Source organism: Nematolebias whitei, chromosome 4 (assembly GCF_014905685.2).
Source record: "Nematolebias whitei isolate Nwh7 chromosome 4, NemWhi1, whole genome shotgun sequence".
NCBI classification, from domain to species: domain Eukaryota; kingdom Metazoa; phylum Chordata; class Actinopteri; order Cyprinodontiformes; family Rivulidae; genus Nematolebias; species Nematolebias whitei.
This window is the reverse complement of record NC_056501.1, coordinates 30,752,483-30,779,722: the sequence shown is the minus strand read 5'-3', so window position 1 is coordinate 30,779,722 and position 27,240 is coordinate 30,752,483. Positions and strand designations below refer to the sequence as shown.

Here is a 27,240-nt window from a genome sequence, read left to right as displayed (position 1 = left end):
CCATCCATCCATCCATCCATCCATCCATCCATCCATCCATCCATCCATCCATCCATCCATCCATCCATCCATCCATCCATCCATCCATCCATCCATCTTCTATGCTTCTATGCTTGAGCTTGAACATGTGCATGGTCATAAGAAGCAGGTGACTATTTCCAGTAGGTGAGAGCCAGTGTGCATGGACAGGTTCCCAGTCCATTTCAAGGCCACATAAAGACAAATAAGTATTCACACACACACTCATGTTTAGGACCACTAGAACAAGTGTACTTTATATGTACTGTACATTATATATTCTGTCTAAAACAGGTTTCTCTGGTAAAAAAAGAGTCCTCGTGGCTCAGTGAGACTAGCCTGTATGAATAAAGGTTGAATGAATGAACAAACAATTACCTTAAGTATGTGCATGCTTTTGAACTGTGGGAGGAAAGAGAATACTGTACCTGAAGAAAACCCACACATGCAAACAGGGAAAACACGCCAACTACACGCAAAAAAGCCCCAGCCAAGATTTGTTTCCAGTTTTTTTATTTTATTTTACTGTAAAGCAACAGTGCTAACCAGCTGCTCCACCTTGCAACCCCCAAAATTAATTGTAAGTTAAATATGATTGACTCCCATCTGGGTAAATTCTGCATGGAGTTTATGGTTTTCTCAGAGAACTCATGCGTCCTCTTAGGTTTAACTGAAGATTCTAACCGGGCCCTAGATGTGAGTGTGAGTATAACCTGGTGATAACCTGGTGACATGTTACCATGACTATCAGCTGCAGGCTACCCTAAACAGGATTAAGTGGGTAAAATATGGGTGTATGGATACTAGAAATGTTGTTAAAGTCATTTTGTCTTAGGTACAATCATATATTTAAACTAATGGACTCTGATCTTTTTGTCTTGTTACACTGAGAGGAATACAAAAAAACAGACACACAAATTGAGCCATAAGCCAAAAACACAGGTGAAAGTAACCAATAGCGTTGGCTAATTTTACTCATCTTTTGCTTATTTTACATATTTCTTAATTTTTATCAAACTTGTGGGGGATCTGTAAAGCTTCAAAGTTTGATGTGGATTAATTCAGCAGAAATTGGCTGTCAAAGTCAAGTTTTGAACATCTGACATTATCATTCCCATTCATACCAAAGGGGTAAGTAAACTAAAAAAAATCCTATTAAATATACAGCCTAAGGAACATACTGTAAAAATCACAGGCATAAAACAATTTTCTTTTTTTATTTAGTTTTTAAGAAATGTATTGGTATAAAATGACTTATATAATAATTTCAAGGAGGAGGCACTGCAACTAATGACAACATTGTAATAAATATATGTCTATATGACACTGTTTGAGTAACTTTTGTTAAAAAAATGTGATTTTTTTTACAAGTATTAAATATTTCGATATCAATCACAGTTAATTAAAATATAAATCAGTGGTGGGCAGAAAGGTGGCACAACTGGTAGATCTGCTGCCTTTCAGCAAGAACGTCGCCCTGGTTCAAATCCCGTCCAGGAGCCTGTCTGGGTGGAGTTTGCATGTTCTCTCTGTGCATGCATGGGTTTACTCCAGTTACTCTGGTCTAGGCTGATTGGTAACTCTAAATTGTCTCTAGGTGTGAGTGAGAGAGTGAATGGTTGTCTCGTTTGTCTCTATGTGTCCCTGTGATGGACTGGAGACCTGTCCAGGGTGTCCCCCATCTCTCGCACAGTGATGGCTGGATATGGACATCAGTGATTCCCACAACCCAAAAAGGAAGAAGCAGGTAAAGATAATAGATGGATAGATGGATAAATCAGTGGTTCCAACCTTTGGGTTGTGGGGATTCATCTTCACCCCAACAAAACAAGGAGGTATTAATAAAATAAAATAAAAAAAAACAGAACATTATGATCAGACATGGAATGACCCATATGCTTCCTTGCTGTAATCTAGTGAATGCACTAAAACCCAGTTTTTGCACACAAAAAAAGAAAACAGGCATAAAAGCAATTTTAAAATCAAGCGATACCAAAACACTGCAGGAGATCAGTAACAAAGACTGAACGAAGGGAGCATCAGAGGCAGAGAGAGGAACAGAAGAGCGTTGTGCAGTGGAAGCCGTGAGCGGCCCTACTGTGGTCACGGTTAGATGGGCGGGACGAGGTGGAGGCAGACGCATCATCATTATCATCATGATTTGATCACAGCGTTTCCTACCCCGTGGCTGTGCTCTGCCCTTATATCTTAACAGTGTTGTTGGCGTACAAGCCGTAGCTCTGCAGCTCTGTGTAGGGGGCGCTAGCACCACTGTCTAAGGCTGAGCAGTGAAAGGCCTGAGCGGCTGTGGCTGCAGCAGCTCGCGCGGTGGACACCTTCATTCGGCGCGACTCGGTCCTGGACTTGTAGCAGAACTCCACCAGCGCCACCAGCATGGCCAGGCCCAGGCCTCCGATCAGAATGTAGAAAACTCCTGCCACGTTGCTGAGACTTAGAGCGCTTGTCTTGTCCTGCAGGGAGGAGAGGGGCCAGAGCCAAGATATTACCACCACACATTTACATGTAGACGGACATCTACACAAACAATAATCACAAGTGGTTCAGACTCAACTTAATACATGTGCAATAAAATGACACACCCATATAACACACACACACACACACACACACACACACAATATACAGATAAATCTAACTGAAATACAAGATATACATGCTACAAAAGACTAGACATACAAAATGTACACAAATCCTTTATAAAAACATGAGGCCTGCCTGACAAAGCAGAATGTAAGCTGAAATTGTAAACTAATCGTACATTTATTTAGTCTTTTGATCTCATAGTCTCACCAATAACTCTGTGACTAGGTGCACTATTCTGGACATTTTTAAAGTGGAATTTTTTTTGTCTTGGCTAATAAAATAACTTCCTTTCAAACATTTGAACAAAAATGATAACACATCTATGTCAAATGTCCACATTAACAACATACCAAAATGTGGAGAAAGACCATTTTTAACTTTGTTAAAGATTTCTGAAGATAATTTTCTATTTCCTGTCAATTATTAACCATTTCAGCACACAATTAAAGGTAATGGTGACAGGATCCGGAAAAGCACATACGTAGAAAAAACAAAACAGTAAAAATAGTTGTTTGCTTTGGTTTCCAGAGCACACACTTTAATAGAGAGCGTAAAACAATTTGTATGATCATGTTTCAAATCTGGTTTTGTTCAGTCTATTTATAGATGCCAAACATATAAAGTTTACTCTCTTTTTCATCTCTCTTTTGGAAAGGGTGTTAAAAATATATTTGTTTTGTAGCAGAAACTTGGTTTTGGTAGGATTGTGAGGTGTAAAAAAATATCCAAATTAGTGTAGATGGGGCCTTTTATTACTGATAAAGTTTATTACAGGGTTGCAGTTGAAAACACGCCAGGGAACATTTAGTTAGTGTCACAAAGCAGTGTGTAGCACAAAATATTAGGGGATACAGAATATTTTCTTCTGGGCTTTTGGTATATTTCATCATCTGTACCAATAAAACTTTTGTCATAAATTATTTGCGCTACATCTAGTGTTCTCACAAAACAGCAAACAAGTAGGTGTAAAAGCCTTTAATAAAACTTTACTGCTTCATGCTAATTGCATTGAAGAGCGTTCAGTGGTTGTTGACATCCATACTGGCCAACGCTTTCCATCACAGACAGAACAGAGAATACAAAAGACCCTGATAAAACCACAGCAATAAAATGACTCATTCTATCTGAGCCCTCTAATGTTGAGCAGTTTCTCATCAGAGAAGAAATGATGCCATAAATCAGCTGGCAGAAATTTATTCAAGTTACTTAATTTTTTAATGCATAATGTGCTCCATCCTTACTTACACAAACAGAAACAACAATAATGAGAATGACTCGTGCTTTGTCTTTTATTCATTAATGATGTATTTATTCATAATAACAAAAGTATTATCATTACTAATATGAAATTCCCACACCTACGCCAAGATACTTAGCACACTAACATGAAACCCACAATTGTTGAACTCATCACTTTATATTCTAGTTCAACAATAGCCATTTTGACTCATGCAAAATAACTTTCATCAAATGCAAAGTTCAGTTTACTCCCAGGGATCAAGTGTTTTAATTGTACTCTACTTAACTGCTGCCGTCTCTCATTTGGAGCATCGTGCTAATATCAGATGTTGAAAATTTATATCTTCCAAGTTTCCATGTAGCACCAGTGTTACATTAGATGAATAAAATGTAGTGGCAAACAGTGACTATAAGAGCTGGGCTTTCAGTTACGATGTGCTATTGCAACATACCATTAAATATTAATATCAATACACAGAGTCATGGATGCATTCAGACAAGCTTGCTTTCAGTTTTAAATTCAGTAACTTACTAAAAGTAAAGGCCTTTCCCCTTTTTATCCAACAAATAAAACATCTGCACCATTTATTTTACTGTCGCTAACAATGCCCTGGACATAAATACTAACCCAACACTAAACAGCCAAATTAACAGGAACAACCCATCATAATCTGCAAAATCCACCCCTTTATGTCCAAAGATTACCCAGAATGCCCTGTGGCTCTTGTGCTCATGTGCAACATGTAATTTTAATAATCCATACTGAAGTTTGAAAGTAACACAAAAAAACGTACTGTTTCAGTAAAATTGCATCATGCCATGAAACTTTAAACTTGAATCACAAATTTTCACATGGTCAAAAAAAACTAAACTAAACTAAACTAAACTAAACTAAACTAAACTAAACTAAACTAAACTAAACTAAACTAAAACATTTTACAAGGCCTAGCCGCAGCCTCAGGCCCCATATTTTGGCCCCACCCACTTTAGATCTGCATTCTTATTGGTTAAATTTCCCATCAGTTATTCTACATCCTTCTCTACAGACAGTGGGTAAAAAAAAAAAGGTAAACTGTAAATTAGTTCACAGAAAATAAGAGAAATGAGCAAATAATAAGAAAAACTAGACTGAAAATATATTATTTCATATGAAATAAATATATAATTTAAAAAAAAGCAACATTTCATGTGGTTTCATATGTGCTGAATTTGTAGGCCTTCTCTGAAGGCATTGAAGACCCTGAGGGTCCCACACTGATAAAATTCCTCACTACCTCAAAGAAAACCTCACTGTCGGTAAGTCACTTTGTAAGGCAGGCCTCAGTTACACAAAGGTTGCAGAAAATAATAATATATATATACATATATATATTTAAACATCAATTTACAGTTTGTAAAACCTATCAAGGACATAACTCATTGTTCTTAACATAAAAAAAAAAACAGGACACAGGTGAAGTACATTAACCTCCCAGAAGAAATATATTCCTGAAGCAAGAGCATACTCTTCTAAAGTTAACTTAATTCCTTAGTTTAATGCCGGTTCACATAATAAAGTAATTTATCTCCATCACAATGGAACCGATGTAAAACTATTAATAGTCTGCAGAGTAATGGGACCGTTAAGATGACAAATAATTCATCCTAAACTATTCATTGAGGGTCTTATGTTGAAAAACTGAGGAACAAAGAAAAACTTAATTAATATATACAACATATTAGTGTAATGGTTGATGTAGATCATTTGTAAATCATTACAGAACATTTTACCCATGATGACACAATTTAAGTTAAGTGCACCTCCTAAACATCAACCTAACATCCTGTTATAAATTTTACATGGTAATATTTATAACATTTTACGCATTGCTATACTCAAAGAAAAGTTGAATTAGCAAGTTTTTGCTCCAACCCAAAATTAATTTTTCGTTTTTAGGCTATCTGTAATTTATTGTACGCAATAAATAAAACACCAATCTTCCTCGACTTATTGATACAACAACAAATCCTGTGTAAAACTGTGGTATTAATGTGCATGAAAGCCTTTTATTTTCAACAAGATATATATATTTTTTAATTTAAGCTAGTGCAGGCTAAACAAGAATAGTATTTTTCTAAATTAATTTAGGCTACGAGAAGGAGAGGAATGTTCATGTTAACTTGTATCTACTTGTAGACATGCAGTGTACAGATTGAAGAGGGACGCTGGAGGAGGGGATTGAATCGTGCTTTCACAGATTTGTTCTACATTATCCATGATTTTCTTTGAGTGTACAGTTTAAGTTTTTGCTGTCAGCTGTGCATACAGAGTTACTGAAGGATTTATTTTGAGCACAAGTGGACATAAATCAAAAGAAGGGTTATGTCAATTAATTTATATGTTTTGAAAAGGTAAATGAGTAAATATACTAAACAGAACACACACACAAAAAACCAACAACATTAAGTATTTTGCTTGATAATAATTCAATTAAATTCACATTAAGGTTGAACATATGGGTAATAGGCTAAAATGATAATCCAGCTGCCCGATTATAAATTAGCAGTCTCTGCAGAACAGCAGGCAGAAGAAAAGTGCAGCAGAACCTCAGCAGATGTCAAGTCGTGGTTTATGGAGCGATCACTTCTTAATTTAGACACGATAATCTCCTGAACATGTCTCTTTGTTCTAATGTAGGCTCGTTCATGTTTGTGAAAAGCTAAAGCTGCTCTAAAAAATATTGCCTCATATTTTTTGCTGTTATAGGAAACTTTGTCCTTTTAGGTGCATGGTTTAACATATATATATATATATAAATATATATATATATATATATATATATATATATATTATTTTTAGTTAAAGGCCTTCATAAAGGCAGATGCAGGGTAGTCTGAGTAAAAGCTTTACTGTCAGGGAAAACTGCTTCTTAAGTCTCAAGATAACATAAACTGCTAACATATGCAAGTTTAGTGAATGACGGTGTGGCTCAAGCCCAACATTGCAAACTGACAAGCTTTTCATGCACACTCTACAGCAAGGGAATTATAGGATTATTTTGAAGGCCAGAATACCAAAGATTACAACTAATAAAGCTAGGAAATAGATCAAAAGTACTGGGGCCTTCAAGAACATTATTCTGAATTAGCACACCTATGAAGGCAAGCTTCCACAGATAATACTATGCACAAATAATGCTGAAATACCTTCAAGTATACAACCTGCCAGACTCGTCGAGCGGATTCTGTTGCCAGTCCTGTCCTCCTGTTTTCTCCAGCCAGACCTGCTTGTACATTCCGCCCTACCCTGGTTCCCGACGCCTACATCTGATTGCCAGAGGACTGCCATATATGTATACAAACCCCCTACACTGTATATAATAAACACTGTTTCCTTTTTTCTAAGATCTGAGTCTGCTTCGTTCTGGTCTTGTACCAATCTGGGTTCCGCTAGTCATTACAGAAATGCTCCAGCCAAAACAGACCCAGAACGAGACCAGAGACGAACAGACCTCGTCCTCTTCACAGATGGAACGAATTACCAGAATAGAGGGGATACTTCAACAAGTGCTAACCCAACAGCAAGAAATCCAGGAGAATCTAAGAGAACTTGGAGGTATGGTTTTTTCTCTAAACCAAAGATCTTCTCCTTCTTCTACAGAATCTAGTACTTCTCCTGTAAACAACTCCTCCAACCCAATTCCAGAAGTCACACCAACAAACCAACAGGTAATAATTAAACCCTCTGAATATTTTTCCGGAGACCCCAGCCTGTGTGGAGGATTCATCCTACAATGTAAGCTTGCCTTCAAGGGAGCCCCTCAGCTCTATTCATCTGACTCAGCTAAGATCACGTATTTCATTAACCAATTAAAGGGTGATGCACTTCGTTGGGCCAATTCTTATTTTCAATTCCATGACGTTGAGACTGCTTCATTTGATACCTTGTTAAAGGAGTTCCTGAAGACCTTCAATCGACCGCTGCGGGAGCCGAACGCCGTAAAGAGGCTTCTCGGACTACGCCAGGGCAGTCGGCCTGTCGCGGAGTACGCCCTCGAGTTCCGTATTCTCGCGGCCCAGACCGGATGGAATGAAACGGCACTGCAAGGTACCTTTTTACACTCTCTGTCTGACCCCATCAAGGACCAGATCGCTGCACGGGACGAACCCGAAAGCTTCGACGAGCTCATAGACCTGGCGGTAGCTCTAGACGTGCGCTTCCGGGAACGGCGAAGAGAAAGGAACTACAATTCCCACAGCTTCACCACTTCCGGTTCCGCGATGCCTTCAGGTGAGCCTCGTTTACACCGAACACCACTGGGAAACTACAAATCCCAGGGAGACTCATTTCCAGGCTCGCCTCCCAGTCAACCAGCAGTTTCGACCAGATGTTTCTCTGAACCTCCGGAACCCGAACCTATGCAGATAGGTCGAACTCGTCTGTCTACAGAGGAGAAACAAAGACGTCGTGATACAAATTCATGCATTTATTGTGGCAACCCCGGTCACTATATAGCCAACTGTCCTTTCCGGGGAAACGAGACCGCCCGTCAATAAGGGAGATATTGGTGGGTTCTTCCTCTTTTTCTCCCTCCAGCAGACTCATGTTACCCACACTCATTCAGATCAATCAGAACCGCCTTCCTGTCAAAGCCTTGATAGATTCCGGAGCTGAACAAAATTTAATTAGCCTAAATTTAGTCCAAAAACTATTTTTACCCACTCAAAAAATCCCCTCTGTTGCTATTGCGGGGGTTACTGGTGAGACTTTAGCCCAGATCAACCTCAAGACTACTGAGTTACACTTAATCATTTCAGGAAACCATCATGAAATTAATGACTTTTATGTGTTTGAATCTCCCAATACTCAACTCATTTTAGGCTACCCTTGGTTAAAGAAACATAATCCCTGCATCAATTGGAAATTGGGGAGGATAGAAAAATGGAGTGATAATTGCTTAAAACATTGTTTACGCTCTGCAGTCTCCAACCGACCTGTGGAGACCAAAATTTTAGAAAAAGCTGACATGTCTTCTGTTCCTTCTGTATATCACGACCTTGCTCCTGTATTTAATAAACAAAGCGCTCTGTCCCTACCACCTCATCGCCCGTACGACTGTGCCATCGACCTCCTCCCTGGGGCCTCGCTACCAGCCAGTCGACTATACAATCTATCAGGACCAGAAAGGGAGTCCATGAAGAAATATATTGAGGAATCTCTCGACTCTGGTATAATTCGCCCGTCCACCTCTCCAGTCGGTGCGGGGTTCTTCTTTGTATCAAAGAAAGACAAGACCCTCCGACCCTGCATTGACTACAGAGGTCTAAACAACATCACTATTAAAAACAAGTACCCCTTACCTTTAATTGACTCCATTCATGAGCACCTCCAATCTGCTACAATCTTTTCCAAACTTGATTTAAGAAACGCTTACCACTTGGTCCGGATTAAAGAGGGTGATGAGTGGAAAACAGCCTTCAGGACCCCGCTTGGACATTTTGAATATTTAGTGATGCCTTTCGGGTTGACTAATGCCCCGGCAGTATTTCAAGCTCTAGTCAATGACGTACTCAGGGATTTTATCGGCCACTTCGTCTTCGTATACCTAGACGACATTCTCATTTATTCTCGCAATGAAGAGGAACATGTAAAACAAGTTCGTACGGTACTGCAAAGACTTTATGAAAACCAACTTTTTGTCAAGGGAGAAAAATGTGAATTTCACGTACCTTCTGTATCTTTTCTGGGTTTTATCTTTGAGAGGGGTTGTTACAGGACGGGCCCAGAAAAGACCAAGGCAGTGGAGGTCTGGCCTGTTCCCGAGAACCGGAAACAGCTCCAACGTTTTCTGGGTTTTGCCAATTTCTACAGGCGATTTATTAAGGACTACAGTCGCATCGCCTCACCTCTCTCACAACTTACTTCAACCAACCGAACCTACAAATGGACTCCTGAGGCTGGTGTTGCATTCGGTAAGCTCAAGAGACTTTTTTCCTCTACTCCCGTCTTGTGTCACCCTGACCCTAAACGCCATTTTATTCTGGAAGTTGATGCCTCGGACACCGGTGTGGGTGCTGTTCTCTCTCAAAGGTCCCTAGAAGACAATAAAGTGCACCCATGTGCCTTCTTTTCTAGGCGTTAATCACAAGCAGAGAGGAATTATGATGTAGGTAATCGTGAGTTGTTGGCGGTCAAACTGGCCCTGGAGGAGTGGCGCCATTGGTTGGAGGGTACTGCTACTCCTTTCCTTATCTGGACCGACCACAAAAACCTCACCTACCTAAGAGATGCAAAGCGGCTGACTCCCAGACAGGCACGATGGTCCCTTTTCTTCAACCGATTTAACTATGTTTTAACCTTCAGGCCTGGTTCCAAGAACACCAAGCCTGATGCGCTCTCCCGACAGTTTTCTCCTCCGAGTGATCCAGAGACGGTGGAGAGTATCATCCCACCAGTGTGTGTCATAGGGGCCCTCACCTGGTCCATCGAAAAGGAGGTCCTGGAGGCACAAAAGGATGAACCTGGCACCGCTCCTACTGGGAAACTTTTCGTCCCCTCAACCATGAGGGCCAAGGTACTAGATTGGCTACACTCCCATAAGCTTTCTTGTCACCCTGGTATTTCTCGTATGCTCTCCCTCGTCAAGACCCATTTCTGGTGGCCCACTCTCAATCACGATGTCAAGAGTTTTGTTTCAGCCTGCCCCACCTGTGCCAGGAATAAGACTGGTAACCAACCACCTGCTGGACTTCTACAACCTCTACCTACCCCCAGCCGTCCTTGGTCACATATATCTGTGGACTTCGTTACGGGTCTGCCTCCGTCCGAAGGTAACACCACCATACTCACAGTCATAGACCGCTTCTCTAAAGCTGCCCATTTCATCCCCCTGCCTAAGCTCCCCTCTGCTTTTGAGACAGCCCAAACGCTCATTCAGCATGTTTTCCGCATTCACGGCATTCCCTCTGATATTGTCTCGGACAGGGGTCCTCAATTTATCTCGCAGGTCTGGCGAAGCTTCTGCAAGACGTTGGGGGCAACCACCAGCCTTACCTCTGGTTACCACCCGCAGTCCAACGGCCAGGCTGAGCGATGTAATCAGGAGCTTGAGACCACCCTCCGATGCGTTGTTGAACGCAACCCCTCAGCCTGGAGCCAGCACTTGGTCTGGGTGGAGTATGCCCACAACACACACAGGTCTTCGGCAATAGGGATGTCACCATTCGAAGCATCCCTTGGTTACATCCCTCCCCTGTTCCCCAGTCAGGAAGCCGACATCTCGGTCCCGTCTGTCCAGCATCATTTTCGCCGTTGCCGACGAGTCTGGCGACAAACCAAGACAGCTCTACTGCGTTCGGCAGCCCAGAACAAGAGGTTCGCCGATCGCCATCGCTCCTCAGCACCACCATACCAGGTGGGCCAAAAGGTATGGCTTTCTACCAAAGACATTAATATCAGAGACACCCCTAGGAAGCTGGCGCCCCGATACATCGGCCCGTTTCCCATCAACCAAATCATCAACCCGTCTGCAGTCCGCCTTCAGTTACCAACCTCCATGAAGATCCACCCAACTTTTCATGTGTCACAAATCAAGCCAGTTTCTGAGAGTCCCTTGAGCCCGCCTGCCGACCTCCCCCCTCCCGCCCGATTGATCGATAACCACCCGGCCTTCTCTGTCAGGACCATCCTGGATGTCCGTCGCCGGGGCCGTGGTTACCAATATCTGGTTGACTGGGAGGGCTACGGTCCCAAGGAGAGGTCATGGATCCCCAGATCGTTCATCTTAGATCCCAGCCTGATCTCCAGCTTTTTCAAAGCCCACCCTGAGAAACGCCACAGGTCGCCTGGGGGCGATTCTTGAGGGGGGGGGGGGTACTGTAGGAGTCCCAATGTCTGCAGCCTTCCTCCAAGATGGCCGTTAATTAACACCAGCTGACGGCCATCCACCTGATGAGGAACACCTCTACTTAAGGCTGCAGTCCTGTGTGACTCATCGCTGGAGCATTGAGCTTTATTGGTATTTATGCCTCCAGCCTAAACGTGTGAGTATACGACATACTCTCATCTTGTTCTTTATGCCCGCAGTACCCTGCCTGTCTGACTCCATCCTTGTTGCCTCGTCAACCACCTGCCTGCCAGACCTGTCGAGCCACTCATCTGCCAGACTCGTCGAGCGGATTCTGTTGCCAGTCCTGTCCTCCTGTTTTCTCCAGCCAGACCTGCTTGTACATTCCGCCCTACCCTGGTTCCCGACGCCTACATCTGATTGCCAGAGGACTGCCATATATGTATACAAACCCCCTACACTGTATATAATAAACACTGTTTCCTTTTTTCTAAGATCTGAGTCTGCTTCGTTCTGGTCTTGTACCAATCTGGGTTCCGCTAGTCATTACACAACCCACTTATGTACACGCCATACTCACTACTGAAATGCTGTCATATACACTACCGACTTTTGTTTAGGAAATAAAAAAGCATTCCAGTGAAACAGGAACTTTTGATTATACTCTGACCTGTTTTAGACCTTAAATGTTGGCATTTTGATTTTCTATGTTAATTTTTTTAATATTATTTGTTATTTTTTTAATATCTTGTATATGTTCCTCTGGCACAACAATTTCCTGCAGGATCAATAAAGTTCTATCTTATCTTATCTTATCTTATCTTATCTCGTACTCAACTATACTAATTGAAAATGCAGGTGTGCTAATGGAAATATTTCAGTAGTTTGTACTTCAGTACTGTGCCTGAGTGCCTTTGAGTAGTGTGTTTGAGAACATTTCAGCGTGGCATCTTCAGTTTGTTTGCAAGCACATTCAGAATATTGTTCCTTATAACCCTCATATAACCCCTAAGCGTTCTTATGTTTTTCTTTTATGTGTTTTTCAATTTATTTAAATATAGAATTGTATTTTAATCAATTACCTAATGTTTTTTTTATTCTGAATCTGCAGCACAAATACAGTTATCACAACACTTTATTTGTTTGGGTGTTTAAAGGATTATAAGTGCAGTTTACACATATTTAACAATCCTGAATAATCCACCTCACAACAATTATTTACATTAATCCTCAGACTGTCAATGAACAGTAAACCTGACGATACAGTTTCATCAACGAATGAAAGTAAAAGACAGAGTACCACCATAGTACTGGCCAAAATATAAGACCGTATTTCTAATAATGCATTTTAAAATGTGGAATTATTTTAACATTAGAGGACTACAGTATATACTTCAATCAAGACAGCACAAATTTTCCACGACACTCAAACCTTCTGTGCTGCAGAGAGACATTTTAAATAAGCATGGCAAGCACATTTGAAACGATCCCTTGTTACATATATCTGGTATTATTGATAACATATACAAATTGCAGTTAGCCTATTTTATAGGTGATTGTGTAAAAAAAAAAATCATTATAATAAAAACACATTCTCAGGCTTGTCTCTGGGGACACTTTTTAAAAATGAGCACACTCAATGGTTTTGCCAAGTTGAGATAAAACAAACTCACTTTTGGCATTGTAATTAACAGAAAATGACAACTTCTCAAAACCATTCAATGTGCAACTAAGATAAAATGCGCTCGAGCAACAATTTACAAGAATGTGGCTGGCTTTTACCATGGACTGAAAAGATCTGAGCTGTGAAAAATCTGACTTCTTGCTGCACAAACCTTTTGTTTTGTGCACCGTTAGAAGACAAACTCACAGTTTCTGCTTTTCTTCTGTCAATCCATGAAACCCATGCATGTACAAAAATGTGCTAAATCAATTCAAAGGTTAAAAACAAGCCACTTGTAAAACAAAGTCAAGCATTTTATTTTATTTTATTTTTTAAACTGAACACAAAGCTTACATACTTTATTTCTGATTTTAACTTTTTTTTAAGTCTCCCTTTTTGTAATAATGGTAAATGGACTGTAGCTCCTTTCTATCTTATCAAGATACTCAAAGCTATTTACAACACAATCTGTGCCTCATTTACCCATTCATACAGCACTCTACTACATACTGTATGTGTCAAACTCAAGGTCCGGGGGCCAAATGCGGCCCTCGCTGACATCTTATCTGGCCCCCAAGATGTTTTTTTATATGTAAAATACTTTTATCACTTTCATTTTTTTCATCAATCTTTGATTATGATGTCCAAAGTGCAACAGAGAATGTCAAATGAGACCAATCAAACTCTTCTTGAGGAACCTGTAACCTAGTAAATATGTTGGGTATCTATCTTGAGGTAATGTAGGTTCTGAAACCGGCCATTAGTTTGAAAAAGGTTTTAATTTTGGCCCCTTTTTGTAAGTGGGTTTGACACCTCTGATCTACTAGATCTATACAAAGAATAATCAGTATTTCATCACATTCATACACTGATAGGACACACTTTGGAGGTAATGAGGGGTTCAGTGTATTGCCCGTGGACATTTCAGCATGTGACTTCTGGTGGAATCAAACCCCCAACTCTTGCATTGGAGGACGACTGCTCTAACCACTCAGCCACAGCCGCCACGATAATGCTAAACCAAAATCTTAAAAAAATTACAGGTGAGCTTTTTTATTAATTCTATCCAGACTCACTTTAACACGATGTTCCTTCATTTATTAAAGCCGCTGCAGCTGCAATGAATGGGATAGTCTTGTTTTCAACACAGCTTTTAAGAGACAGGAAGTCAAAGTTAACTACATCCAAGTGCATGCAAATGACAAACGCACTGAGAGCATGAAAAGTGGTCAAAAGTGTTCACGTTTGTCTCTCAGCAGTGGAAAATTTTGGAGTTATTTTGTTGTATTTTTGTGACTTGGAATTGTTCTTTCTGGTTTAGGCTCAAATAAATTTGAAGAACGGAATTTTATTTTATTTTTTTAAAGAAAAATGCAGTGATTTTTGATATATCTTATATTTGCAAATTAAATAGTTAAAGTAAAAAAAGCACATTTTTGTCAAATGCTAATATGTAACTTTTCATTTCAGTATAACACATACAGTAGTTCTAGTTTGCTGAATCAGATGCAGCTCATCTTTAAATGGTTTAACAGAAAAATTGGTGTTGGGCAAATATTTGGGTATCTTGGTCGACTCGCATCTCTCTTTTAAACCCCATGTCGAAAACAGTTCAACTGGGTTTCTTTTTCAGAAATTGATCCTGTTTAACTGTGAATGCTAGGAAACACCTTGTAACTGTGACTTTCCTTCCCTCCATTGATTACGGTGACAATATTTACATGAATACTCCTACAAGCACCCTGCAGATGTTGGACACTGTCTATCATGGTGCACTAAGATTCATAGCTGAGATTATCGTACCCACCACTGCACCCTGTATTCACTGGTTAACTGGTCATCATTAGCTTCACGCAGACTCTCTCACTGGTACAGTTTCATCTTTAAATCACTTCTTGGTCTGCTGCCTTCATACATCTCCTCCTACATGTCTCTGTGTGAGTGCAGCTACAGCGTGCGCTCTCAGGACATTATTACCTGCAGTGTTCCCTCAGTGAGGACTGAACTAGGCAAAAGGGCCTTCTCCTACTCTGCTCCTGTTTCCTGGAATATCTTACAAAAAGATCAGAAGCTCTCGACCTTGACCTCTCTAAGTGACTTCAAACATCTGCTAAGTTCCTGTGAAAAACCAATGCAGACATGTTCCTGTTTTTAGTATTTTACATCGCTTTATAATGTAGCTGTTTTTGTTTCATTTTTAAATATAATTTTCCTCCATTTATTTTTCAGTTTATATGTTTTTTTAATGATTGTCTACTGTTGTCATCACTCTGTTAAAATTAGGTCTCTCTTATAAATGAGTACTCGAGGTTCAATGAGTTTAACCTGTATAAGTAAAGGTTGAATGAATATCATAGAACTATCGTCTTATATTTGGACCAGTCCGGTAGTACTGCTAAAGCAACATGGGAAAGGGATGTATTGCCCTTTGTGGAAGAGGCTGAGTGCTGATTTTTGTGGGGCTGGCCTAGGGTCAGAGCGAGGTTATGCTGGGAGGTGCTGTGAGGTGACGAGTTTGCGATGGAGACTAACCTTTCTTGTGGAGTCGTTGTTGTCACACTCCCCTTTATCGTACCACCATTTGTTTTTCAGTTTGTCTAAGACGGCTTGCTCATTGAGTTTCAACACCGCTAGGTTTACTGGGATTCTTCCAACAATAAGGAAATAACATAAATAACATATTATACCATGTTATTTTATGTTATTAGTTCAGAAACACAGAGCAGCAAATACATCCATACAACAATAATCGGCCTTGATATCTTATAAGTAAAAATAAAATAAAATACACACACGTACACACACACACACACAAATGTGTAGCATAAACATCATTAGAAACATCAGAGTCAAAGTGATATGCATTAATACTCCATCTAACTTGGTTGACCTGCTTTCTAAGGCAGTAGATGTGTATTACTATATCACTTAGGGTAACCGGCACACTTTGCCCTCACATATGCAACAAGGGTGTTTCAGTTAACACAAATCTAGTCTGTCACAATTACATGACAGTTTCATGCGGTCTAATAAAGACTAATTTATTAAACTGTATATTGTTTTAACTACAGAAGAAAAACAATTGCACTCTCTTGGTTTTCAAATTCAACCTCTGCCGGCCAAATAGCTACCCTACTTGGCACTTTACGATTGATCTTCCTTAAACTGTGAATAGTGTGTTGCCAGAGAGGTAATACGGATCTGCCGGTTACCCCCCTCCCCACCCTCATTACCCACAGGGTTTTATCAAACTGGCTCTGACCTTGGAGTCCCCGCCCCCGCTGCCGCACTCTCCCTTGTCGTACCACCACTTGTTTTTCAATTTGTCCAAGAGGCCCTGCTCGTTCAGTTTTAACACTGCCAGGTTTACTGGGTTTCTTGAAAATAATATGAAACAATAGCCATTAGGAGACAATCTATGGGGACAAAAATAAAGAGACTGGTCGCATGGTTGGTGGTGATTATGACAACATTAGTTGGATATTGGGAGCTCTCCTGCGTGTTAGCTACCGATGTGAAACAGGAGCACTTGGCTTTCGATGTACATGTTGGTTGTAAACATGCAACAGGTTGGAGTGCTCATACAGTAGTAGAGACAGGTTTTACCAAGCAGGGGCCTCAGAGAGAGAGGATCTAAAAGGAGATGCCTTAGACGTGAATGCCTGTCAACAAGTGGTAATTTCTTTTCAGCTCCACCAGCCTGCACAGCCTCTTAACTGCACAAAACAATAAATGTTCAACTATAACAGCATATGAACCAAAAGCTTTGATTGTTTTATCTTCCACTTTTTATTTGAAGTTTATTCGGTAACGACACTGAAAAAGAAATAACCAATTATAGATGGACTCGTTCAAAGCATCTCCCCCATAGTTTGCTCCATCTCTCTCTGGTTAAAGGGTGTGAGAGTATTTCCTATAGCTGACTGGCTGTGGACAAAGAGTCTCCCATTCCACAAAACACAAGAAAGGCAGAATATCCCATTAAAAAGTCAAATTTACAGCCACTGTGTTTCTTCCTTCCAATCAGCATTGATTCTACTGTGCAGCAAGTTTTATTCTTGAAGATATTCTGCCTTTCGTCGCAGCACAAACAGAAGAGTCTTTATCCCCACCGCTGACTGCACAACACAGCTGTAGGGAACACAGTTTCCTTCAGGGCTGGTAAAACCTTTGATTTCTTTCTCAGCCCAGTGGACTCAGACAAAAAGAAAGAAGTCAAAGTGTGTGGACATGGATGGTCTGATGGGTCATTGGTTAGTTTGGTCTGTTGGTTTGAGTTAAGCAGATGTCAAAAAAAAAAAAAGGCTGAAGCATGTAAGTGGGGAGAGGGGTGTGGAATGTCATGGACAATGACTGAATTTAAATACAGGTGCTGGTCATAAATTCAGAATATCATGAAAAAGTTGATTTATTTCATCAATTCCATTCAAAATGTGAAACTTGTATATTATATTCATTCATTACACACAGACTGATATATTTCTAATGTTTATTTCTTTGAATGTTGATGATCAACTAATGAAAACACCAAATTCAGTATCTCAGAAAATTAGAACATTGTGAAAAGGTTCAATATTGAAGACACCTGGTGTCACACTCTAATCAGCTGATTAACTCAAAACGCCTGCAAAGGCCTTGAAATGGTCTCTCAGTCTAGTTCTGTAGGCTGCACAATCATGGGGAAGACTGCTGACTTAACAGTTGTCCAAAAGACGATCATTGACACCTTACAGAAGGAGGGCAAGACACAAAAGGTCATTGCTAAAGAGGCTGGCTGTTCACAGAGCTCTGTGTCCAAGCACATTAATAGAGAGGTGAAGGGAAGGAAACAATGTGGTAGAAAAAGTGTACATGCAATAGAGATAACTGCACACTGGAGAGGATTGTGAAACAAACCCCGTTCCAAAATGTGGGGGAAATTCACAAAGAGTGGACTGCATCTGGAGTCAGTGCTTCAAGAACCATACCATACCATACCATTTTATTTATAGAGCACTTAAAACAGTGACAAGGCCAACCAAAGTGCTGTACAGACAAAACAACAGGTAACACACAAAGCAAAAATACAAAATGATGTAAATCAGAATATAGACAAAAAAAAAAAAAAAAACGATGCAGATAATGATGACTAACCAGAGTGGAGCATACAGGTTCAAAACACAGATCATCTGGTGTTGAAAGCTACCGAATAGTAGTGGGTTTTTAAACGGGACTTGGAAATCGAGAGGGAGGGGGCCTGTCTGACAAGCAGAGGTAACTCGTTCCAAAGTCTTGGTCCTGCTACAGAGAAGGCCCTGTCACCTCTGCGCTTAAGACGAGTTCCTGGAACTGTGAGGAGCAACTGGTCCGCTGACCTCAGGGAACATGATACAGAACCACCACACACAGACATATGCAAGACAAGGGGTTCAGCTGTCACATTCCTTGTGTCAAGCTACTCTTGAACAAGAGACAGTGTCAAAAGCGTCTTGCCTGGGACTGCTGCTGAGTGGTCCAAAGTTATGTTCTCTGATTAAAGTAAATTTTGCATTTCCTTTGGAAATCAAGGTCCCAGAGTCTGGAGTAAGAGAGGAGAGGCACAGAATCCACGTTGCCTGACGTCCAGTGTCAAGTTTCCACAGTCACTGATGGTTTGGGGTGCCATGTCATCTGCTGGTGTTGGTCCACTGTGTTTTCTGAGATCCAAAATCAACGCATCCGTCTACCAGGAAATTTTAGAGCACTTCATGCTTCCTGCTGCTGACCAACTTTATGGAGATGCAGATTTCATTTACCAACAGGACTTGGCACCTGCACACAGTGCCAAAGCTACCAGTACCTGGTTTAAGGACCATGGTATCCCTGTTCTTAACTGGCCAGCAAACTCACCTGACCTTAACCCCATAGAAAATCTATGGAGTATTGTGAAGAGGAAGATGCAATATGCCAGACCCAACAATTCAGAAGAGCTGAAGGCCACTATCAGAGCAACCTGGGCTCTCATAACACCTGAGCAGTGCCACAGACTGATCGACTCCATGCCACGCTGCATTGCTGCAGTAATCCAGACAAAAGGAGCCCCATGTACTGAGTGCTGTACATGCTCATACTTTTCAAGTTCATAGTTTTCATGCTCATACTATTCAGTTGGCTAATATTTCTAAAAATCTTTTTTTTTATTGGTCTTAATATTTTAATTTTCTGAGATACATCATTTGAGGTTTTCATTAGTTGTCAGTTATAATCATCAACATTAAAAGAAACAAACATTTGAAATATATAAGTACGTGTGTAATGAATGAAAATAACATACAAGTTTCACTTTTTGAATGGAATTACTGAAATAAATAAACTTTTTCATGACGTTCTAATTTTATGACCAGCACCTGTAAAATAAACAAAACGGGGATAACAAAAAACAAACAAACAAAAAAAAACCCAAACAAACAAAAAAACAAAAAAAGGACAATTTAAATGATTCATCAGAAAGTGTTCTTGAAAGATAGTCCTGTAAAATGAAAACATTCCAAAGTCTTTGCAAAATGTAACTTTCAATCAGGCCTGCAATATTATGCGAGCAATACAGGTTTATGAAACTTAAAATTGAATTTAAATTCTATCAAATTTGAAATATATATTGATTTATAATTACGATTTAAGTACTTTACCAAGAATACATATGTTTACAGAAAAAAAGATCAGTTTTTCAGATCTGCAACTGGTATTAACATCGTTCTCATCAGTATGTTCAAATTAGTATTACTTTACATCACAGGCATGGTTGAACTAAACGCTTCCACTTCAAAGGTCATTGACTCACACAGATGAAGTGTAGATCATTCAAAATGGCCACACGTTAATATTGTGAATGTTTGTTAGCTGTAAACGAATCTCATGAATGACAAAGGGAGAAAACTGACAACAATATTTGTCACTCAACCACCAATTACCACAAAGAGAGGCAGATAATCATAGCCATCCTCAGCTGTGCACATGCAAATTTGGCCCATTTGATCCACATGATCTGCTGCTATAAATTATAACTAATGCAGCACTTTTTTTTGTGTAAAATCTAATTTGCATTAAAAAAATTTAAAAGCGGATCTGATTAAAGCTTAGGAAACATTTCTAATCTGTATTCTGACCTCTGGCTGTCAGAGTCTGAGTGAATCGTTGGTGAGATTGAATGAAATCCTTCTGTGTGGCTCCTTTCATTAAAATGAATGAAGCCTATTAGAGACAGATTAAAAGCTTCAGATGCCACCAGCATCTGCATTCTCTCTGTGGTTGCAGGAGAAATATAAACGGGGAAGTTGGTTAGAGTGTTCATGTGATGTGAAATGACAGCTGCTGCTCGAATGATGGCAGAAAAAACTCAGGAAGAATTATTCTTCATCACATTGTTTATCACATGAAATGTGAAAATACAACTTTGCTGACTTGCTTAATCAGAGTGTGTGGCCCCGGCTTAAGATCAAAAGCAGTCCATGTGAGAAGCTGTTTCTTAAAAAAATGTTTTACGTATTTGCTACCCATTTATTTTAGTTTGAAATAAACATTTTAAATGTATTTAGAGGGAGCGTCTCATGGTCCTGCTTTACACTTTTGCCAGAGCTCACAACCCTGCGTGAACAGCCGTCCAGCAAAACATTCAAATAAAGATGGCCTTCAGTCTGAGGAAATGGCACCATCAAGCTGTTAATGCATGCATGTTGTGCCATGTCAGTACAAAATGAGGAAAAAATATGTTGGTGACTTTGCCAGTAATGTCATGCCTTCTACGTCCAACCAGAATGCTTTAAAACATAAAAAGCTACTGCTACAGATCGTCATTGTGATGAAAAATAAAAGCTTGCTTAAATAAACTAAGCTTAAGTTTGTATGTGAGCCGATGATGAAAAAGATAAGCTTCATGAAGAAATGATAGGATGGCGGCCATGCATAAACACTCCAATAAAAGCACTCGAAGGCTTTTATTTTGCCACACTGCATTGGCAAGCTTTTACCTGAGAGGGGAGCCCTTAGGCGTAGCAATCCCATAACCTTTGGAGTCCAGGTTACCCCCCACCTTCATGGTGTCGCAGGGCTTCCTCTGCTCTATGTACTCGTTCATTGTGGACTCCAGCAGGTAGGCATACTTGCCCTTGGACTTCCTGACTCTCATCACCCCCTCGTCCGTTGTTTTGACGAACACGGACGGGTCAGCCGCCTTCATGTAGGACCACATCTTCTCGAACACAGCGATTTTTGATCTCTGACGGGCAGGATTTGCAAAGAAATAGGTGTCAGTCTAAATCATCAAACTGAAAAACAACTTCATGAGAAAACATGAAAAAATGGAAGTAATTTCCACACAGTTGGCTTTCTTTCATGATAGAACTCCATATATCTGGGCTGGGTGGAGACAAAACTTATTTAACTTTACTTTTTTACTAGAGCTACTGTGTGTCAGACTTTTTTTTTAATTAAACTGGCCCATCAAAATTTTTTTGATCGTTAGTAATTACCAACAGTAATTAACAAGTTGAGCCAAACCTTAAAGAATACAGTAGTGCCTCGCTACTTCACGGTTTGACTTTCGCGGACTCGCTTTATCACAGTTTGTGAACGTACAGCACACAATATTGTACAAAACAAATGTACAGGACATGATTTTCAACTTAATATTACTCACATGATTGGGAAAGCGCTGGATAGTGTACTGTACAGTATAAAGTCAACGAAAAAGTAAAATACTTTAAACAGGAACTGCCATTTTGTAGTTTTCTCTCAGTAAGCCTACCTGTATACCCACTCATAATAACTACATTTCCCAGAAATCAACAGGGCCCCGCCCAGAAGCTTCATTTCCTTATGCTGGACTAGAGGAAAAGCTTTACCCGCTCAGAAAAAGTTTGGCGCTTATTACAGTGACTTCGGCACCTAGTGGATGCAGAGAAGCTGCACGGAACCCACAGAACAGGAGCAGAACCAGGTTCATCGGTGAATCTTGAAAGCTGGTAGCCCACCCACGTGGACTTTTGAGCAAGGACACGCGCTGAAAGCCCAGCGGTCCATCCGGTGCCCACCGGTATATTTTTCATCCCTTTCAACCGGCCGACGAGGACCTCCAAACAGGTAAGTAAAATTTAGAAGCTACTGTACATATAAGTATGTTGTTAAAATTAGTAGGTTTTAAGAGTTAAAAAAAATGATCTTGGGCTTTGTTGCTGCAGGGCAGGTCTGCGTAAATAGAACCGAGTTGGACCAGAACAGAGTCGGACCAAAACGAGAGCCGCTCCTGTTCTGCAGCGCTGGTAAGTAAACTTTAGTAGCTACATATACAGTACTGTACGTATGTTGTTAAAATGATTTAGATTTAAGAGTTTAGAACATTGCAAGAGTGTGGGAAGGGTTTATAAAGCCTTATTATATATATAAGTGCTAAAATATACATAAATAGTAAAATAAATATAATGTTGTTACATTCACTTATTGCGGAGGGGTTTGAACGCCCGCAATGAGCGAGGAACTACTGTATGTTTATCTAGTTTATTTTTGCTTCAGTAAAACAATCTAATTGCCTAAATGTCTAATTCTATTTTAAAAAAGAAAAATATTTTATTATTGAACTTTATTTAACCAGGCAAATCTCACTAAAACCTGAGAACAAGCTTCATCCCCACAGAAAGACTCCATGCCCACCGCAGGACTTTCTTGCTGTGAGGTAACTGTGCTCATCACTAAGCCACAGTATTGCTCAAATCAGCACAGTTGTGTGTAAAGTAGTCAAATGTAGTTTTATTTTACTCAACAAAACATTCTGAGTTATATATTATGTATAACCAGCTATAAAAAAAAAGATTTTACTCATAGAGCAGGTAGAACGGGTAAAATATCAGATGTCATAAAGGTCTATAACTTTTGCTTCCTTACCCTGAAGAACTCTTTGGTGGAACCTGCATCTAATGTTCCATAGGCAATCTCTGTCTGCTTAGCCAGGTCCTCAGCGCTCTCTATAGGAGACACCATCCTCTCCACTGTCAGGAAGGCAGCCAAGTTGGCAGTATAGGATGAGATGATGATGAGGGTGAAGAACCACCAGACTCCACCAACAATGCGACCAGACAGAGACCTAAAAACAAGTGAAAATAATTATAGTATGTGGAATATACAGCATTTGTAGAGTTTTGACATCGGCTTCAGTTATCACCCATTAAATGGCTGTTATTAGTTGTATCTTCATCATAGGTTGTGTTCAGACTGTCCCTCCTGTACCTCCTAGTCGGTTTAAAGGTACGTTCTTGTCACTGATAATATGCAGCTTTGCCCACGTCTAAAACCAGAAGCTTTTTTGGTTAGCTTTATTTAGTCCTTTTTCTAAACCTAACCTTACACCTGACCCAGAGCACTGACCCTAAACCTAACCCCCAGACCCTTGAGCCTTAACCTAGCCCTGACCCTAACCCTGACCCTATTAACAGTGATAAGAATGTACCTTTAAACATACTAGGAGGTACAGGAGGGACAGTCTGAATGCAACCTATGAGGATGATAACTACTAATAATGGCCATTTAATGGCTGATAACATTCGAAGCAGATGGTTTTGAGGGGATCAGTTGTATGGAAATGCAGGAATAGAGCATAACATAGCATCAGGGTTATTTTGTTCTTCATGGTCAGTTTTACATGTTATCAGTAAGAGCAATCAAAAACACGTGATGTTCAGACCATCCGAGTGACCTATATTGCATCACACCCTCTCTGCACTCACAGTCTTCATTTCACCAGGCTTGGAGAGCTTAGCCCAGTCTGCCCAAGAAAGATAACCAGACCCACAAAGGCCCACTCAGCTTTCTGCCTGCCAAATTAATCTCATGTTAAGAAAAGTTGCCAATACGTTTAACGGAACCACGCACATTAATTGTTGGGGATTAATAATAAGAAGAGAACACTTAACCACTGCTCTAATTACACTTAAAAACATAAAGGAATAAAAAAAAAGATGAGTAAAATCCCTCGAGTCAAATCCCCCGTCTTTCCACTCGGTGTGGCTCTCTTCATATAAAAAAAACCAAACAAAAAAACCCCCAAACATCAGCTTTAGCGGCAATAGCAAAGGTCAAGCAGTGATACGTCGAACAGGCGCCGGGACAGAGAGTGAGGGCGCTCCTGCACTGGATATAACACAAATCTGGGCCTTCACAATGCCCCTTTTTATTGTCAAGCCAAATGGAGTGTGAACATGAAGGCGAGATTAAGTACAGAGAGACAAAAATGGAGAAGCTGAAACGCACTTGTTTAAGATGCATCTCAGATGATGGGTGGATGATGAAAGAGCAGCAGCAGGGAGAAAACAGAGTGGTCGTGGAGCTTTTGAAAGCCATGAAGCTGTTTGCCTGGTGTGAGTACGAATGTTTGACTCCAGAGATCACTGCTGAAATGGGCAACAGTGAGGTTAAGCTTTTGTATTTACAGCTAAAACACCCAACACTATCAAAACTTCTTACTTTAGTCTTGAACAGTCACAGAAAAAAAAGGTGCAGTCTGTCAAATTTACATGCAACAGACTGGTCTACTAAAGGTTTTATGTAGAAAGACAGAATCTAGAATTCTGTACATATGCAGTCTTATGGGATGGAAACAAAATATTCAGTACCAGCTGCCACAAAAAGTGGGCCATCATGTAATTGCCATTAGTTTGTTTTTTTGTCAGCAAAATATATCCTGAACCAAAATACAGATTTTTCTGAATCACTCAGAAAGCAATCAGTGGATGGAAATCTACAAACTGATTTAAATCTGGATTTCAACTATTCAAGATGGCTGCCAGGGGCAGCACGGTGGCGCAGTTGGTAGAGCTGCTGTCTCTCAGCGAGCAGTTTGCCCCGGTTCAAATCCTGGTCCGGAAGTCTTTCTGGGTGGAGTTTGCAAGTTCCCTCCGTACATGCGTGGGTTTTCTCCAGGTACTCCAGTTTCCTCCCACAGACCAAAAACATGCATGTTAGGCTGATTGGGAACTCTAAATTGTCACTAGGTGTGAGTGAGACTGTGAATGGCTGTTTGTCTCGTTTGTCGCTATGTGGAGACCTGTCCAGGGTGTACCCCACCTCTTGCACAATGATAGTTGAACATGGGCACCAGTGATCCCCACGGCCCGAAAAGGCAGAGGCGTGTAAAGATAATGGAAAGGTGGATGGATGGACAATGGCTGCCATAGATAATCAACCGTAACAAACTCAAGACAACATGAAGTCAGAATGTTGCTGCAACCAAATTAAGAGACTCAAATGAACAGGTTTACTTTAGTGAGCGACTCAGCACCTTCATTATCGATATAGTATCAGTGTTGCCAGATCTTGCGATAGAAACAAGCAACCAGCTCTATGAAAACAAGCCCAAAATAAGCCCAAATGGCAACCCACCACATTGCGTAAAACAGGCTGTTCTTAAACAGTATAAACATACATTTATTATGGCATTACACATAAACAACAGCAAAATTATGATAAACACTTTGAATAACATACTTTTAAGTTAAGATAAAAAAAAAACATTTTGCATATGTAATTTTTTTTGCATATTTTTAAAAACAAAACATCCTGACATCTGTGTGTGAGTGAAGCCCCCTAGTGGTCGGCCACAGTATGAGTGTTTAGGGTGCGCGCCCACAGAGGTATTTGTGTGCGCCTGTCGCCTCACCAACTTGGGCAGGAGCGATAAACAGGAAACGGGGGCGTGAAAGGGACAAACTACCTACTACCACTCGTCGTTTGCTTTATTGTGCAGAGCTGGGAGATAATCAACTAGTTTCACTCGGAAAGAAAACCAAGCCCAAACAAGCAACTTCACGTTCAAAACAAGCCCAAAAAACTGCAACCCACGACTCACAAGATTTGAAAGCGACTTTAGAAAAAACAAGCCCAAAGTCACTTATAATAAACGGACTCGGCAACTATGATACATATGAGTGGCAAACACTGCCACTTAGAGGACAGGAGTGTAAAAACAGCACGTAAATTTCAATTTTTAGTGTTTAGACAACCTGTTTTATTATTAACAGTTCAAAAAGTAGAGTGCAACAACTTTGCTTTACTTGGGTTTTATCTTTAAAATAAACAAATAAATAAAAATTGGCATTTTTTTTAAATTAATGAACAATTGTAATAAGCTAATTATTAAACAGTCCTCTTGTTTTAACAAAAGGTTGATTGGGAAAACTTGTGAAACTTGTGTTTGTTGTGTTTTGGGGGAAACAGTGATGGAAGTGAGAAGGAAGTTGAGCGAGGTAAAAACAGAAAGCAGAAATGAAAAGTGAAGTGGACAGAATCACCAGAAGCAAACAAATTCCTCAGCTTTGACGGCTGCTGGCCTCCAGAGATGGCAGCAAACAGCTGTCTAATCCTTCCCCTTCAGTCGTCCTACTTCTTTCTTCCTTCCTCTCCCTTCATCAACCATTTCACCCCCTCGCCCCCCTCCCTCATAACTGTATACACCCGATGGCACTGACGGGGTTGTTTTGGCCCAAGACTATAATAGCCTGGCCCTACACCTTGGCACTAACACTGACACATTTGAGTACGGATACACACAAGCAACACTCTCTTCCAAAGAACAATGTGTGAGTGTGTCAGTGCACGAGCACAACGAGGTCACCGTTTACCGTGCAGCTGGGATTTGGGTTCGTTAAACCTCCTGCAGTCATCCTCAACAGTTGAGCAGAGCTCCTGGCAAACACAGACCTGTTTGTCTCCGTTTGTTTCCTTCTGAGCTACTTTTCTTTTGAGCTTCCTATCGTGCACGGCAGCCAACCTTGATGCCGCAGTAAGACATTAACAAAGCTGTCTTATTACAATAAAGGGAATCTTCTGCGCTCCACTGTAATTTCATAGTCTTGTTGAGGCAATGATTAATCAATTATTCATAGCCTC

At 40.4% G+C, this 27,240-nt stretch overlaps 1 protein-coding gene across 1 annotated transcript in view; it reads right to left on the bottom strand.

The window, feature by feature from the left end:
* The window catches only part of LOC119408285 (glutamate receptor 1), a 29,232-nt gene extending 3,493 nt beyond the window's left edge, over positions 1 to 25,739 (bottom strand). Inside the window, exons 1-5 of the mRNA XM_037675088.1 lie at positions 25,735 to 25,739; positions 23,245 to 23,443; positions 21,336 to 21,583; positions 16,613 to 16,727; positions 2,355 to 2,489 (exon numbers count right to left, since the gene is read on the bottom strand). Coding sequence (XP_037531016.1) covers positions 2,355 to 2,489; positions 16,613 to 16,727; positions 21,336 to 21,583; positions 23,245 to 23,443; positions 25,735 to 25,739 — 702 coding nt within the window. The remainder of the gene's footprint in view (positions 1 to 2,354; positions 2,490 to 16,612; positions 16,728 to 21,335; positions 21,584 to 23,244; positions 23,444 to 25,734) is intronic.
* Positions 25,740 to 27,240: the final 1,501 nt, after the last annotated feature.